The 16,352-nt window shown below is 38.2% G+C and overlaps 1 protein-coding gene across 1 annotated transcript; it reads right to left on the bottom strand.

Moving 5' to 3' along the window:
• Positions 1–5,724: 5,724 nt before the first annotated feature.
• On the bottom strand, positions 5,725–15,233 carry mogat2 (monoacylglycerol O-acyltransferase 2). The gene is made up of 6 exons (XM_075487207.1): positions 15,140–15,233; positions 12,979–13,157; positions 6,999–7,203; positions 6,683–6,857; positions 6,194–6,393; positions 5,725–5,879 (listed from the first exon to the last, which is right to left on the bottom strand). The coding sequence occupies exons 1-6, from the start codon at positions 15,231–15,233 to the stop codon at positions 5,725–5,727; spliced, it is 1,008 nt and encodes a 335-aa protein (XP_075343322.1).
• Between the last annotated feature and the right edge of the window lie 1,119 nt (positions 15,234–16,352).

Below are 16,352 nucleotides of genomic sequence, written 5' to 3'. Positions count from 1 at the left end.
AGCAGCCTATGACAACACAGTTTTTCACTTTTTTAGATTTTTTTTGATCTTCTTCAGTTAAGAACTTTAATATTGAAGTAATGTTATCTCTAATATGATATATACGACATAGTTTTAATAACGTGACAATGTGATAAGCTTGCAATAGACAAAGGCTCTATAGCACTTTTTGTGGAGAATTTTTCTAACATTTGTAGTTTCTGAGTAGCAGATCCGCATCACATCAATTTTTCGACTATTCGACCGGACCCCTGGTTTTCACGACGACCCACAGAGATACTTGTCACACCAGGTCTTGCTGGAAGTGGAAACATGACCGTACTGCTGCTGGCAAATCGCTGAAAACATGTAATCATTTATTTTACATGGAGCTAAAGTCCTAAGAGCACAATCAAAAAAAAAAGATAGGCAGATGATACTTAAAGATCCAAAAATAAACTTTTCTTTATATAGCAGAAAATGGTTATTGTAGTTGATATGTTACCATAGTGGCCCATTTGCATTTCTTAAACCAAAAACAATGGAATAAACACAGAATAATGGAGCCATCATATCTGAGCTCAGAAGTGTTCAGTTTATCTATTAGTTCAGCTGAAGACGTGATTTTTGATATTTACTCTGACTTCACCCTGAATGACTTTATCAAAATAAATATCATTACCAGTCTGTACTGGACAAAAAATGTATTTTGCACTTTGTATCTGATGCAATTCATCCTAAAACTGATACTGCATATCTAGTGGGACCCAGCCAAGATTCACAAGGGCTTTGGAATAAAATCATACAGTCCTTGACTTGAAGCTGCTGTTGAGAAACAGTAGGGCACGTCAGAAATATAATCATTCAGTCTTGCAATTCAGTTTCTCCTACATTTTATTCTTTTATTTTGTTCACAGACACATCAAATCCTGATTAATTACCTCACGTGGTCCATACCACCTCCATGCATCTTATCAGTTCACATTAGTTGCTTTTGCATCACAAATTCTTATATAATTCATGTTGCTTACACTGTATCGCTACAGTATGAGTGCAATTATCTATTAATATGACATTGTTATCTTCTTTTCATAATTTTGCAAATTTCTCAAAAAAATGTTTTACTCTAACAAAAATGTCCATGTTTTGTAAAGATTACTTATAGATGATGGAGCCACTCTGGCATTATTAAATCAGTAAGTCGATTCATTTGGAAATATCAGAGCTCTGCCATATCAAATAAAGTCCAAGTTCAAAGTTCAAAAACGTTCTTATCATTTTGAAACCCGATCTTAAACTCTGAACTTTTTAAGATCAAATCAAATATCACATACATATTCAGGATGGCTGATCAGATGTCTGAGTGAATAATTTGAATACATTTGAGAATTGGCAGATCGATAATGCACATTTTCAGCATGAGGGACCGTATATGTTTTGTTGTCTGTGCCCAGATAAGATATGCTGTGGGATTCCATAAACACAGGAACTTATTTTGTACTTTGACCAGTGTCTTGAAAAATAAGTCAATAATGCTGTAATCCTGACCTCTGTCATGTTCCTGGAAGATGTGAAAGAGACCAAACCATTATCAGCTGTAGGTGTTTTTTTCCCTTACAATAGGCCCCAGTTTTATCTGATTTACGAATATATCAGCATCATTTTGGTGCCCTTTAATTGCCATGTCAAAGGCACGTATTCCCCTGTTGACTTTTGCATCAGATTCCTGCAGTCATTTTTTTCTCCCATGTCAGCGATTTCTGAAGCCCAACACACCCATACACAAATCTTGTACACACAATGTTGAAAGAATCAGGGCATCGTCCAGTCGGCCAGTCATTTCATTTGGAAATATCAGAACATTGCAATCTCATAAAAAAGATTCACAGACATCCTTATCGGGATGTCCTTACCATTGGAACTGGATCCAAAACCAGACACTGAACTCTTATCTAATACATTTTAACCCAAGTTACACAAATACTGTATTTATCTTTATTTTGTCAGTTGTCTCAGTTTGACTGTGAATTAAAACATCGACTATACAATATTCTATGTTTTTAAGTTTCATAAAGTATAAATCATGTGATAATGACCTACTAAAGGAATACTTTGAGAAATATGCTTCTCTTATTTCGTGCCAAAGTTGAATTTGACTCCAAGAGATGGTAAGCCTAGCTTAGAACATGCAACTTCAGGTAGTTTACGTGTAAAGTTCATTAGAACAAATTAAATCAAAAACTAATGTGTTGATCTTAATTCTTTAATTCATACAAAAACCAAGAGGAAAAACATGCTCTTTTACTACTTTCAGTTATGTGTCATATGTGCCTGATTGTTAGCTGAATTATCACGTCAGAAAATCCTGTCAAAAAGCAAAATAGACTTTTCTGTATTTTCCTAAAAACTTTGTACAACATTTGATATCAAATATAAGATGTACAGGGAAAGATGGGAAGGACAATTCATAATGACAGAACACAATTACAATACCAATGTTTCAGTTAGCATGTTTATTTTAATGGAATGTTCTTTTTAATATTCAATGTTGAATTTTTACATTAGTTATCAAAATAATCAGATGTTGTGATGTGGCAGAAAAGTTCAAACAGATTAGTTCTTGGGGAATTGACTGTTTGATTGACGGTTTTTCAAATACTCTTGGACAAGGTTCCCTGAAAACCCTGTATTTTGTGTAATTTGGAAATGTATCGTAATACGTGGTTATCCTGGCTCACTTGCATGGAATTAAATGACAGAATCAAGATCCTAGTTAACCCGTAGTTTAGCTAAACTAAACAAAAAAGATTGCAATAGTAATGTTCTTTCTCCAGAGTTTACCTGAGGGGAGGCTGACTGTCTCAGACTTTGAAAACCCCTCAGCTAAATAAGTCTGAGACAGTGAATGTTGTTACCATGGGTCTGCAGTGGTAAAGCTGGGAAAAGTCCCAATGTTGGACATTAGATAATATTATCTGCCAGTGAGAGCAAAATTAAACAGTTCTCAGGATGTTTGCGCATGTCCTTTCATATGTTCTGACACAAATCCTAATGAGTATGCCTGGAGGAAAATGACTGGCTAATGTATGCACAATAGCTGTACCAGAATTCTTTGGCTGTGCCTCAACAAATTGTGGTACTCATTATCTGCTTTTCTTTCATAAAGAGTGGATGTATGTATCCTAAACTATGGGAGCTAAGCAAAGACACAGTGAAGTACCCTTCAGTATATGACTGGCTCCCATCACAGCTGCCACTTAGATCATTTCACTCATTTAGTAACCTAATTGTCTCCAGGTCTGTTACCTCTTTTGTTTGTCCTCAGTCAGTTTTCCACACCTCCTAAACATGCATATTCAGCCTCAAAACTACTTATTGCCATTTACACTTCATTTCCAGTTTTTTTGTTAGTTGATTTTTTTTTAAGCCTGTTTTTTTTAGTCCAAGCTCTGGGTCAGTTTATCCACAGGCCTTCAAATTATCGTCAACAGACAGAGAGTGACATCAGTCTTCCTGGAACATTTTTTAACATTTGGCTGTGGTGGAAGTATTCATATAATTTGCATTAATATGTATTTAAAATGAGAAAATATGCAATTATAATATGCACATTTATCTTAACTTGAAAAGTGCAGTTTCTGTGGGGGAAAAAATTGGGTAAAAAATGATAGAATCTTGTTCAGGAAGAATAATAAAACCAGAAATATTGAAGTACAGTACAAGCGTCTCAAAAGTAGAGTATTACTTCTCTTGAGACAAAAGAAGGAAAACTCAGTCAACTTTATGGTATAGCCTTTGGAACAATCTGATACTATGTTTGCTTTTTGATTGCTTTTTTTACCCATGATGTTGCAACTCAACAAAGACCTATGATCTATTTTAGAAAGTGTCAGGCCTTGCACAAAGTCCCAAACCCTGATGCAAGATCGTCTGGGATTGTGTGCAACGACTGACAATTCCACCAACAGCGTGAACCCACAGAACCATGGAAATAAGTACTTTTGTGTGTTTCTCTCTTGTGCAAAAATCTTGTAAAAATCCATGCGTGTTCTCTCATTAACTAAATGTGAATCTGTATGTTTAGATATTTACGTGTTGATTCCACACCTTTTTCTAGTTTCTATTTTGAAACCGCTTATGGGCTTTTCTTTAATTAAAGAAACAAATGTAACACATTAACAAACCTCCCGTCATTTTCATAATTGCGATAACAATCTCAATCACGAAATAATCCATCTGTAGAGTTCTGTTTGGTTCATCTGACTGGTGAAGGATTTCGACAGAGAGATGCTTCATCCAATCATCTCTTGAGTATCTTTTTAAGTGCCTACCCTTTCCCAAACATTTTCTACTAAGTACCCCCCAAATAGTTCTGTGAAATGTCAGGTAAATCATAAAGAGGGCAGGGGTTACATTTAGTACCCACCTGTGTGAAAATTTAGGGAAAGCTATTTTCACACATTAAGCTCAGAGAATGTCAAACAAATTGTTGCTATCAGTGGCTGTGGAAAGTGAACAGGAGGCAGGAGATCACGCAGTGCGCTGTGGGCATCGCCTCATGAAGAATGTTGGACAAAACTGCTGACTCATGACTCTCAGTCTTCATATACTTACCTGTAATATTGACAGACGAGTGGATAGCAACATACAGACAAGCAAGAAATTGTAGAAATTATGTATTTTATCATAATTTTTAAATCTTATCTAATACAATCATTTATCATTATTTATGTCTCATTATTCATCAGAGCGCAACTACGTTTCATCGTAATGTGTTGTCGTATCGTGTAGCCATGTAGTAAGAAGATGACCATTATGGTGATGGTCACATTGCCAAAGGAATGTATTTTAGTTAACAGCAGTCATGATCTGACCCTCATTTGAGTCACACTTCCCTTCCGCCACTTGTATGGGAGGCATTTTAACGGACATCTTTATGAGACGTACAAACAAACTACTTTATACGCCAGTTTCAGTTTGAGGACCTGCTGCTATAAAGACATGATTACACTGGGACATTTTTTAGACTTTACACATGGAGCTGGCTGGGTAAAGTCCAAACTAAGTCTAGTCCATCTGATGCATTCTCACAGGATTCGCAACTTTCAGACCTACAAATCGCATGTGTAACTTAATCCTCTTCTCTAAGTCAGCGGGAGCAGCCTCACATGTTGTCCTTTAATCACTGCAGCACAGTTTGGTGTTGACTGCTGCTGTTAAGCTGTTCGTTGAATTAAAGTGACTATTAACACAGAGTGAGACCTAACTAAAAATGAACTCGTACTGAGACTGATATCTACGTTCAAAGGACTTTAATGATGGAACACATTTAAATCAATGAAACAAGGCAGACATTTACACAGAACATTTAAATTAAGTTGAAAAACATTCTATGGATCAAACTAAGCAGGGCTAAGTATTATACTTAATGAAAAAGAAATCAAGTAAGTAAAAGCAAAAGGTCAGGTGATATTTTATTTGAATCTATTTTAACCTAAACATTTAAGGCAGTCCACCACATACATGTGAACTGAAATGAGAATCAAACTTTTTACAGCATAGTTCAGTCCTACTTTACAAAAACAGACACATCGAGAAGAATGTATGGATTATGTTTTAAATTGGCAGGCTTGGGAGCAAATTAAGATATACATAGCTCATCAAAAGGTAGAATCATCTGGACCTGCAGCACCAGAGCTTTAAAAATAAATAGGCATTCAAATTCCTCTTCCTTTCATGTCCAGCTCAGACAAAGTGCAGGTGTGTGTCTTTGTCCACACCATAGTTGCCTTTGTGCTCCTCAAACAAATTGCTGAGTTCGTCCATGTAGAGCTGGTGAAGATAATCAAGTTCCTCAGCAGTTGGCCTCTCTGTCTTCTCCACCTTAATTGGCCGGCCAACTGCGGAGAGGTGACAAAGTGTAAGACAGCATGCTTAATGCTGTTAAAGGTCTGTTAATCTCACGGGCATTGCCATGTACGAGGGCTGCGTGCCATCCAGCGACAGGGAGCAGCAGTGTCTTTCAGTGACTGCTTGTAGTTACATCAAATCGAGTTTTTTTGTCTGACAGTTATCATTCACTTCAGTGAAACTCGGTAAAATCGGTAAATGCATAACTGTGCTGGAAAATATGTGAAGCGAATGCACTGAATCTGTACATGAAATTATCAAACCTGCTGCATACAGTGATGAATGAACAAAGATGCTTTCTCACCGACTGTATTGATGGGTCGTCTGTAAGGTATGAGGCCAAATGAGTACTGGAAAATGCCACGTGCATGGAAGAGAGGAAGGGAAATGCCCATGATGCTTTGCAGCCGCTCCTGTATCCATCGCAGCCAGGTTCCTCTCTGGTTGTCCACTTGATCAAACAATTCATTCTCTCCAAAGGAGAAGACTGGCACCAAGTGAGCTCTAAAACAGTTAAGATGTGAAAGATGACTTGATTGATAAACCGAAATAGTACATTGCTTGAAATCCTTGCCTTTTATAGCGCTTACTCTTCCTAAACAGAATAAACTGTGTCCTTTTCCAAGAAATACCATGCAAGTGACTTAAATAAGCCTCTGTTTTTATAGTACACGCAATTTTTGAGAAACTTCCAATGAAAAGATGACGCAATCCTTTCAATAGATAGTAAGACTTCAGAGAATAAGCTGCCTCAGAAAGTGTTTCTTATTACCTCAGGGCCATCTGAACTCACCCATGCACCATTGCCATTTTGATAAATCCTTTCTTGTGGGCCAAAAGCACATCGAAAGACCCAGGGTGAGCATCAAGGGCCTCTGGGGCCCCACCAACAGCTATTACAACAGCATTGCCACCGCGCCTTTGGCGAAGGGGATAACTAGCACTTTCTTTGTCTGAAGGAATCAAACCTGCAAAGTTGTAACAGAAAATAAGTCAAAATACCTTATGTTAGCATATATGTTGTAGGCTAAGTGTATAATCCTGAGTTAAAGAGACATCTGAATTAAAAATTTGACTGGAAGTGGGATTCAAATGTTTCCGGCCCATACCTGCACACATGATGTAGTCTCTGAAGAATGGGGCTCTGAACCACAAAGGCAACATGAGCATGTAGCTTCTGAGGCCTGGGAACAGCTGTGTGAAGCCTGTAGTGCAGGTACAGAAATTGGTGAAGGCTCCGGCCACCAGCACACCATGAGGATGGAAGCCAAAGATGTAGTTGTGCCTGGGGTCCAAGTCAGCTGTCTTCACCAACTGAGGGAAGACAAGAAAAGAGACTGTAAAATAAAGAAAATCGATTGTAATCAGTCTGTACTCAGTGTGAATACTGATGTGCACAGTCGTGGTAGAGAGAAAGTACGTCCTCTTTTCATTTTAAAGTTTTACATATCAGAACAATTAAAAAAAATCTGGTCATTATCATGTGTATTAATTTGAAAAATTAAACTTCAAACAAGCAAGAGCATGGGATTTGTCACTTTGTGTCATTATTCATTTAACAATAACAACCTGTCAAAGCCCTCCAACACTGTGCCTGACGGTTGGTATGAGGTGTTTGTGCTGATATGCTGCGTTTGGTTTTCTCCAAACGTGCTGCTGTGCATTATGACCAAACATCGCCACTTTGGTCTGGTCTGTCCAAAGGACATTATTCCAGAAGTCTTGTGGTTTGTTCAGATGTAACTTTACAAACCTTAGCTGTGCTGCCATGTTCTTTTCAGAGAGAAGAGGCTTTTTCCTGCAACCCTTCCAAACAAGCCATACTTATTCAGTCTTTTTCTAATTGAACTGTCATGAACTTTAACTTTTAACATGCCAACTGAGGCCTGTAGAGTCTGAGATATAGCTGCTGGGTATTTTGCAGTTTCTCTGAGCACTGCATGGTCTGACCTTGAGGTGAACTTGCTGAGACGTCCACTCCTGGGAACAGTAGCCACGATCTTGAATGTTTCCCACTTGTGAATAATTTTTCTCTCTGTGGAATGATGGACTCCGAAATGTTTGGAAATCACCTTCTAACCTTTCCAGATTGATTGGCAGCTAATTTTGCTTCTCTAAGATCATTGCTGATGTCTTTCCTCCTTGGCATTGTGTTAACACACGCCTGAATGCTCCAGATCAGCAAAGTGACAAAACCTCTGCCTTTATAGAGGTGCTCACACCTGCTGATGATAAATTAATCAAGTGTGTGTGATTACTATCCCCACGCTAATACTTATACAAATAATCCCTATGGAAGGGGTAAAGGTGTACTCAATCTGCTTCTTCATTTTGGCCTTACATTCAATTTTTTTCCAGTTCTGGTTCATAGGAGGGATGGAGCACATCTCAGCTGTGATGGGGTGAGGGCACAACCAGGATGCCAATCCATCACAGGGCCACAGAGAGACAAACTGGACAAACAACCATGTATGCTCACACTCACTCCTACAGTCAATTTAGCATCACTAATTAACCTCACATACAGGCCCCCCTGGCCGAGATCACAACCAGGAACATTGATGCTGTGAGGCAACAGTGCTGCAATGTCAGTGCAACATTTTTGGCTAAGTTTTTGTTAAATAAATAATTACATAGTGTAATGTGTCATGTTTGCTGGTCATCTGAGGTTGTATTTGCCTAATTTCTAAGACCTGCTAACGACCAGATGATTTTTTTATTGCTCAATATTCAAAACCTTGTAATCGAAAAAGAGTGTGCTTACTTTGACCGTATGTTCAAATATAATCTGAGCCAAAGGCAAATTCATCCAGCGAAATAATTCATTGCATCATCTTATCCGTCCCAGAAGAGCTGACAGCGTTGTACTTGCTGCAACCCAGATGGTTGCTTTTCAAACACGTGACTTGATATCAGTTTCAACACTGTCTTTGACCTGCTGAACCCAGCCGGAGCTGCCCTGACTGTAGAGCCAGCCTTACAGTAGCCAACACTTCAAACAACTAACTCAACTGTGCACATTTTTTATGATTTTGATCTTCTCGCAGTGCTCATCAGAAAAATGAATGTACAGACACATGCACAACGTTTACAAGAGAATGTCTGTGAACCTTCAAATCACCTGTTTGTTTGCATGAATGAATCGCAGATAAAGAGCCTTTTCCAAGTTAAGTTCAAATACATTCAGTTTGTTTTAATAGTTGCTTAAATTAAACCGTGTTTTGAGACAAATCTATACATTATGTGCATTATTCTAAAAGCTTAACAGGCCTCTTATTTAAGGTCTCAAGCCCTTATTTAACATAAGATAGCATCTTTTTTCTAAAAAAAAAAAGGTGTTCAAGGTCTTCATTTTCAAAAATATGTATTATGCCTTGTATGACCCCAGTGTGTCTATTTAGGTGTCTAATTAGATTTTGTTTTATTGCCATAGTTTTATTTCTATTTTACCGTAACAATTTAGCACATTCACTATTTTAAAAGCTTTTTCTGGTCAATACTACTCTGCCTTTTTGTCTGCAGCCTAGTATTAGGCTTATTAGGCGTATCCTTCATCAAGAAAGTAAACAAAAAAGATATTGGACATTGCACTGTAGCAGCAAACACGCAAAGCAATACATTCAGTGTATACTGACTTACTTTCACGGTGAACCTTCAGTCTAACTGGGAGCTTCTGTTGTTTCTGTGTCATGTTTGAGGGGAATTCTGTACACTGGCAAAGTTCCTGAGCACCAGCATCACCCAGATTTATTTCTGGACTCTTCATGACTTCTTATCTTTACACTGTTTGGTTTGATATTCGGGGTGTTTTGCTGATAGCAGCTACTGATGTCACGAGGGCCAAAAAGAAAGAGTGAATGACAACAGGAAAGTGGAAATCTTGCATTTCAAAAGTTGTAACAAACCTTTTCAAAGAATTGCTACTATTGTTTGTGTTTTTAGCTCTTTTAACTGATCACATATAGGATGTTAAAAGAAAATAAATGTACTTTTGTGTTGTATAAACAAGTCATGACTTCCATGGACCTTCACAGAGCTGCTGTGTTCACGCTGTTTGTGCGGTGGGTAACGAGTGCTGGAGGCCCACAGGTCACACTGTTAATCATTGGCTCGAGTTCCTCTAATAAGTCTTCCGATGAAGTTTGCGTCACAACATCCTCCACATTTCTGCTAACCCTGTCGATGTTGTTGATGTTCAAATTTGCTGGATGTTCAAAATTACTCTCATATAAGAGATATCAAATCTTAATTTAGTTGACACATACGTGCATCCAGCCATTCAAGACCATTCAAGATCAGAAATGTGATACACTTCATGTAAAATGGTTAAAAGGCTGCAAGCAGCATGTTTTGTTATTGTAAAAAAAAAACACGGAGGTTTGTCCTCTGATAGCCTTCAACGATGTTTGAATTTGTGTCCTGTCTACATTCATTTTTATCCTCTAAATGTGACTGCACGTCAACTCGGGAGCTTTTTCAGGCAGATGATGGCGTAATTAGAAATGGTGGGAAGAGACACACCAATGCAACCAAATTAGGCTCATGGTTTCTGTTTACCCTTGCATGGACTCTTTGTCTAAAGCTTAATGTGGCGTGCAGTCAGATGATGTGTGACATGATTTCCATTGAACAAGATGGATGAAAAAACTGAGAATTTTTAGATTTTTCCTTTTCCTCTGTAATGGTATTAAGTTCAAACTCCCTTTTCATAAACATTTACAGAACACAGCTTTTGGGAAATTAGCAAAGGAGCAGATGGACAAGCATGTTGTGAGGGTGCTTTGCTGCTTTTTGTAGATTTTTGAGATTCTTATATTTGATATTATAAAATAGATTTTGATTAAAACCAGTAAGTATAAAGTGTTTTAGTCTTATTAATTTAAAAGTACTGTTATCAGTTTTTTACTGCAGTTTTATTGATTGTTTCACACTATTACCTTGGTGCCAGTCTTCTCCTGTCTTCTGTGATAACATGGTGCTTATCTTGCCATTTATTATCATCATTATTACACATTTGTTGTTTTATTGCTCTCATATTTATTGCAGCAGATCCAGTAGAATATATAGAACAAATAAGGTAAAGAAATGCTGAGGTGCCATTAATGTTTTGAGTAAGATATTTCAGTTTTTCATTTAAAGGACAATTTCTTTCTTACATTCTTCTATTAACATGTTCATTTCCATCCCAAGTTCAGAACATTTTATTGTCTGTTTTTAGAATAGGAAGATAACCCAAACTGATTAGTTCAGGTACAACTCATTATTGATTAACACTGGATGACCGGGAAGGTTTATTCACGTAAATACAGGAATGACCCTCATACAGTGAAACAGAACATTGTTTCTTAAATTGTCTGACTTCTAATTCTTATTTTAAGGATATTATAAACTGAGTTTTAAAAATTTAAATTCTTTTGGCTTAAACCGTTTTTTTTTTTGTATTTTTCATAAAGTAATCATTCTAAATTGGATCCATCACATGCATCAAACACTTTCCAGCAACTTAACATCACTTAGGCAGTGATCTTCTCAACTCTGCTGAACTGGTGTTATTGTTGTTGTACTCTGGCTTATCAGTGCAGTCCAAAGTCTCTCGCATGGACAGAAAATATAGCCATTTAAAGTGTAGGATTTTGTTGACGGGGGCTCTGTACTCACAAATGAGATGCTCAGTCAAAAACAAGGAGGCGGACACAGGAAGCTGTTGTTGAACTGAACATGACAAATATGTGGGTGATCAAATGCTTCGTTTTCTGAGGTCATGGAGAGACAGTACTCATGTATGACCACAAGAGGGACCCAAAAGGTTGCACGAGGTGCACTTGTCACGTTGAATGGTAAAGGCAGCAATGCTATGGCTGGTTTGTAAAGTTTAATTATCAGATTTATCACTGCTATTGACAAATATGAGTTTTCTTTCTTTTTGTAGGGTTAAAATTGGACGCTTTCAGTGTGGTGGTGAGAGTTCCAACATGTGTCTGTAACAAAATAATTATCCTCCCAACAGCAACTGGAGGTCATGTTGAGCACTATAAAAACTCTTGTTTGGAGCCGTATCTGCTTAGCGGCAACATTAAATCTACTAGAATACTAGCTGAGCTGCTACAGCATTTTGATACATCTCATGGTTTTGAGTTGGGTGATGAGATTTATGTAACTCTGGTGTCAAATATGATGCTTGAGTAAGGGGGTGATGCTTAGCTTATGTTATTAATATCTCGTGCGGTGAAAAGCAGAAGTAAATTCATGTACCTTTGCTGTCAGACGACTCTTTTGCCAGTAGCAGTGGCTTCCTGGAGTCCTCTGGTAACTCTCAGGTTGCCAGGCAACTATTGGAGACTGCACATACCCCCCAGTGGAGCCACGCAGACAGCAACTAAATCATGTTAGTGTGCCTTTGGCTATTATCTTCTCTTTCCAACCTTCATTCTAAGCTGCGTGAAAGTAACCAACTCCCGGATACAGTTTCACATTTAACAGAAAGATGTTGTGACAGAATTTTTACTTCAGCTCAGATAACTTCTGAGTAAGGTGGAAAAGTAATAGTTCCGAGTCTCACTCAGAGATAACTGTGAGGACACAGCTGTCCTTGATAGAGATAGACTTATCATACCCACAGAATGTAAAGATATTTGTTGTGGGGGTAATACTGGGGAAATTACATGAAGTACTTGGGTGAAATTGTTTACGGCTGAGGAGTTGTTACCCTATAAACTCCTCTCACATATACTGGAAAGAATATCTTCACAATGTAGTAACCACTGCCTGCTCTCTGTACTTTCTACTCCCCTTTACCTCTAACTACAGATCCGGTTCTGGCGTGCTGGTGTCTGACTTTGTGTACATGTAGAGCACATCATGAAATAAACAGGAGTGTGATCAATCTGTGGTTCATTTGCAGCCAATGACAGAGATAAGGACTGTTGCTCCTAGGAGGCTGGATCACAAAGATAAGATCAAAGGATCTGGCAGAGCGAGATGTTCTCTGTTCGCTGACCTTCAATCCCCACACGCACTGGACTTTAGGGCATCCTGTAGAAGTGATTTGCAAAGACATAATGCTTAAGGAGTCTCGAAGCTTTCTCTCACCTTGATGGGGAAGTAATCCCGCATGTGATCCCAAAGCTTGAGGCCACACATGAAGGGCACCCTGCGGCCACCGCGTGAAGGTGTGTCATAGTCAAAGAACCACCAGACGGTGTACAGCACGCTGATCAGCCAGTAGCGGGTAAAGAGCAGGTAAAGGAACAAGAAGATGCAGGTGGGTGCTGAGGAGGGAGAGAATTTGTTAGGTGAGCAGCTGGAACCACACAATGTCAGTAAGTCTGTAAACAATGATCCATCAGACTCTGCAATAGACATTATGTGGATGAAAACTCATCATCAAGAACACATTTGAAAAAAATGTAAAATGGCCAAATTCAATCCGATTTTTTTAGGGTAAATGTCCAAAGTTATCGAACAGCAACAACAAAGAAGATTTAGTCAAATTAAAGTACACAGATATCACCAGTAACCCGTCACAATTATCTATTCCAATTAGCTCAGATGGGCTTAATTTTCACAGTTCACATGTTCTGATTTAACCAGTGAATGACGGCTTTACTGTATAAAAACAAAGTGACCATTTCCACTTTTTTCTCACAAATGAGAGATTGATAGAGAACATCAGAAATGCTATTGTAAAAAACGTAGTTTGAGCCAAAGTTGTTGGGTATTTTAGTCAGTCTGAACAAAAGAATGGTTGGAAAGGAGAAAATTAACTGCTAAAAAGTGTTTCCTACAATAACTGCATTTATTTCTGAATATATTCTGAAACTGATCTTTCTAACCAGGACGGCACCTGTTTTCATTTCTGGTTCAGATATCAGTTTATATCACTTTTAAATCAACTCGAACTCTTTTGGACACTGATGAAGTACATGTGTAAAACATAAATTGTTCTGCTTAAGGATAGTTAATCCCAGCCAAGTGTCTTTCAGTAATCTATTTGAAATGTAATTGTGAAATTTAATTCATGATTTTATTCAATTTAATGTGGCACAAATGACTTATTACCTTTAATATTGCTCAGCCAGACCCTCTTAGGGTTTGAAGAGCGTATCATGGTAAAATAAAATGTTAAAAAATATGGTGACAAGAGGGATGTTCATTATGTTGATGGTCACAATGATCAATAAACTACCAGCTGAAACAGGCAAAGGTTGACATGGCACACCTCCCACCTACCTGAATCAGTTGCAAATAGGTTCAAATAAAATCAAATAAAATTTATTTGTATAGCACATTTCATGTACAAAACAATTCAAAGTGCTTTACATAACATAAAAGCATTGCAGCAGGGAGTGGAAGAAGCATTAAAAATACATAAAATAATATAAAGAGAAACAAACAAAATAATTTAAATGAATTTAAACACAAGCAACAGTCAAGATAAATTAAAAGATACCGTGCAGATTTCATGCATAGACACAAATGTTTTTAACCTGGATTTAAAAATGTCTACATTTGGTGAAAGTTTAATCTCCACTGGCAGTTTGTTCCACTTGTTTGCAGCATAACAGCTAAATGCTGCTTCTCCATGTTTAGTCTGGACTCTGGACTGGACCAGCTGACCTGAGTCCTTGGATCTAAGAGCTCTGCTGGGTTTATATTCTCTGAACATATCACAGATGTATTTTGGGCCTAAACCGTTCTGGGATTTTTTAAACCATCAGCAGGCCTTTAAAATCTATTCTGTGACTGACTGGAAGCCAGAGTAAAGATTTCAAAACTGCTGTGATGTGTTCAGATCTCTTTGTCCTGGTTAAAACTCTAGCAGCAGCGTTCTGGATGAGCTGCAGATGTTTAATGCTCTTTTTGGGAAATCCAGTTAAAGGAGCATTACAGTAATCGAAAACATACATAACAACTCCATGTTTGTTTTTTAGAGATATGTCAGGCCAAAAAGGAAAAGGTTGGGGACTGATGATACAGAGCATCTGCCTTTCAGAGATGAACCAAGAGTATACAGAGAAAAGAAGCTTTCTGCTCAGGTTATGTCATGCTTGGCTCCCTCTTGTGGTCATACAGAATTTCAAGTACTTTGAAAAAACAGTAATCATTCGTATCAACTTATGTTTTAATAACAGCGGGTTATTAAGCATGTTTCAACACCTGTGGCAAACAAATGTAGAAGAACTCAAGCAGAGTTGCACCCTTGTGTGCCTCTCCAGATGTTTCAATTTGACACGCGAACACCAAGACTCACCCAGGCCAATGAAGGAGAAGACCCACTGCAGCACTGTGGCAGTCTGCAGCCTCCTGCGGAGGGGCACATCCAAAGGTGCAAAATCAATGTTCATTTTTTCCATAACAGAAGAGAGACGAAACGACGCGCTGCCGTGGAGGCCGAGAAGAAAAGCCAGAGGAAGAGGGTCCAAAGTCTGCCGCTCTAACCTCTACACCATCACCTCCTATTGACAAGCTTATCTTAAGTCAAGAAATGTTTGATTTCTCAGTCCATATCTACCACCGCAGACTTTTGACCCAGCAAGGAAGCAGCTGCTTGAACACAGAGCTTTCAAACAAGAACACCAAGCCACAAGTCTGTGGGAAAGGGGGATGTAAAAAAAAAAAAATGTACACTGTGTTTTAACTGCATAAGCATTAAAGGCAGTCATTCTTTAGCATGATTATGCAATATTTTGCTCTTTATGGTTGTACATGCAACTCCGTCTGGTTGAGCAATAACGCAGCGGCATTTCAGTGCGGCACACAGAGTGATAAAGGTCCTGTGGAGAGATCTGAAACATTTCTTATCACATCGCGACTTTATCAGTGTTGAAAGGATGTTTTGAATGGATTTCAATATTGTCCTCAGGTACAGTGCTGTGAGTTTTGAACAGTAACCAAACCCATCAAAAGGGTTGACCAAGGCGCTGATGAACAAAGATCATTCAAACACACTGAGGCTGACTCTAAGAGGAGAGTAATCTCTGCTTATTCTCTATTATTTGTCTTTAAGCCATTTGCATGACAGACTGACATTTGTAATGACTGGTGAGTTTGACTGCCTCTCTCTTAGATCGTCTCCTTTGATTATTTTCTCATAAATTATTAATTTATACGGTGCCTGTGTGTCTTAATCATCTCATTATATTGGCTTCTCAGTCAGCCACAGGATCTATTACTTACACCCCCCCCCAAAAAAAAGGAAATATTGTAAACTGAAAAAACAATCATGCCTTAGAAGCTAAGAGCTGTCTCTCATGATTAAGCTGTCAGAAATGACTGTGAAAGTCCTTCTTATCTTACAATGTATATCTCAGATGTCTAAGAAATGTTGGTCCAATTTCAAACATGCCCCCGGGGTTTATAATGAGGACACATTATTCATGTATAGTACTGTTTGCTATCACAGTATGCCATGAAGGGATAGTCTTTGTAAAAAAAACATCACATTCTCTTGACTTAGTGACCTA

This window comes from Odontesthes bonariensis, chromosome 16 (genome assembly GCF_027942865.1).
Source record: "Odontesthes bonariensis isolate fOdoBon6 chromosome 16, fOdoBon6.hap1, whole genome shotgun sequence".
Lineage (NCBI taxonomy): Eukaryota > Metazoa > Chordata > Actinopteri > Atheriniformes > Atherinopsidae > Odontesthes > Odontesthes bonariensis.
This window is presented reverse-complemented; position numbering and strand designations above follow the sequence as displayed.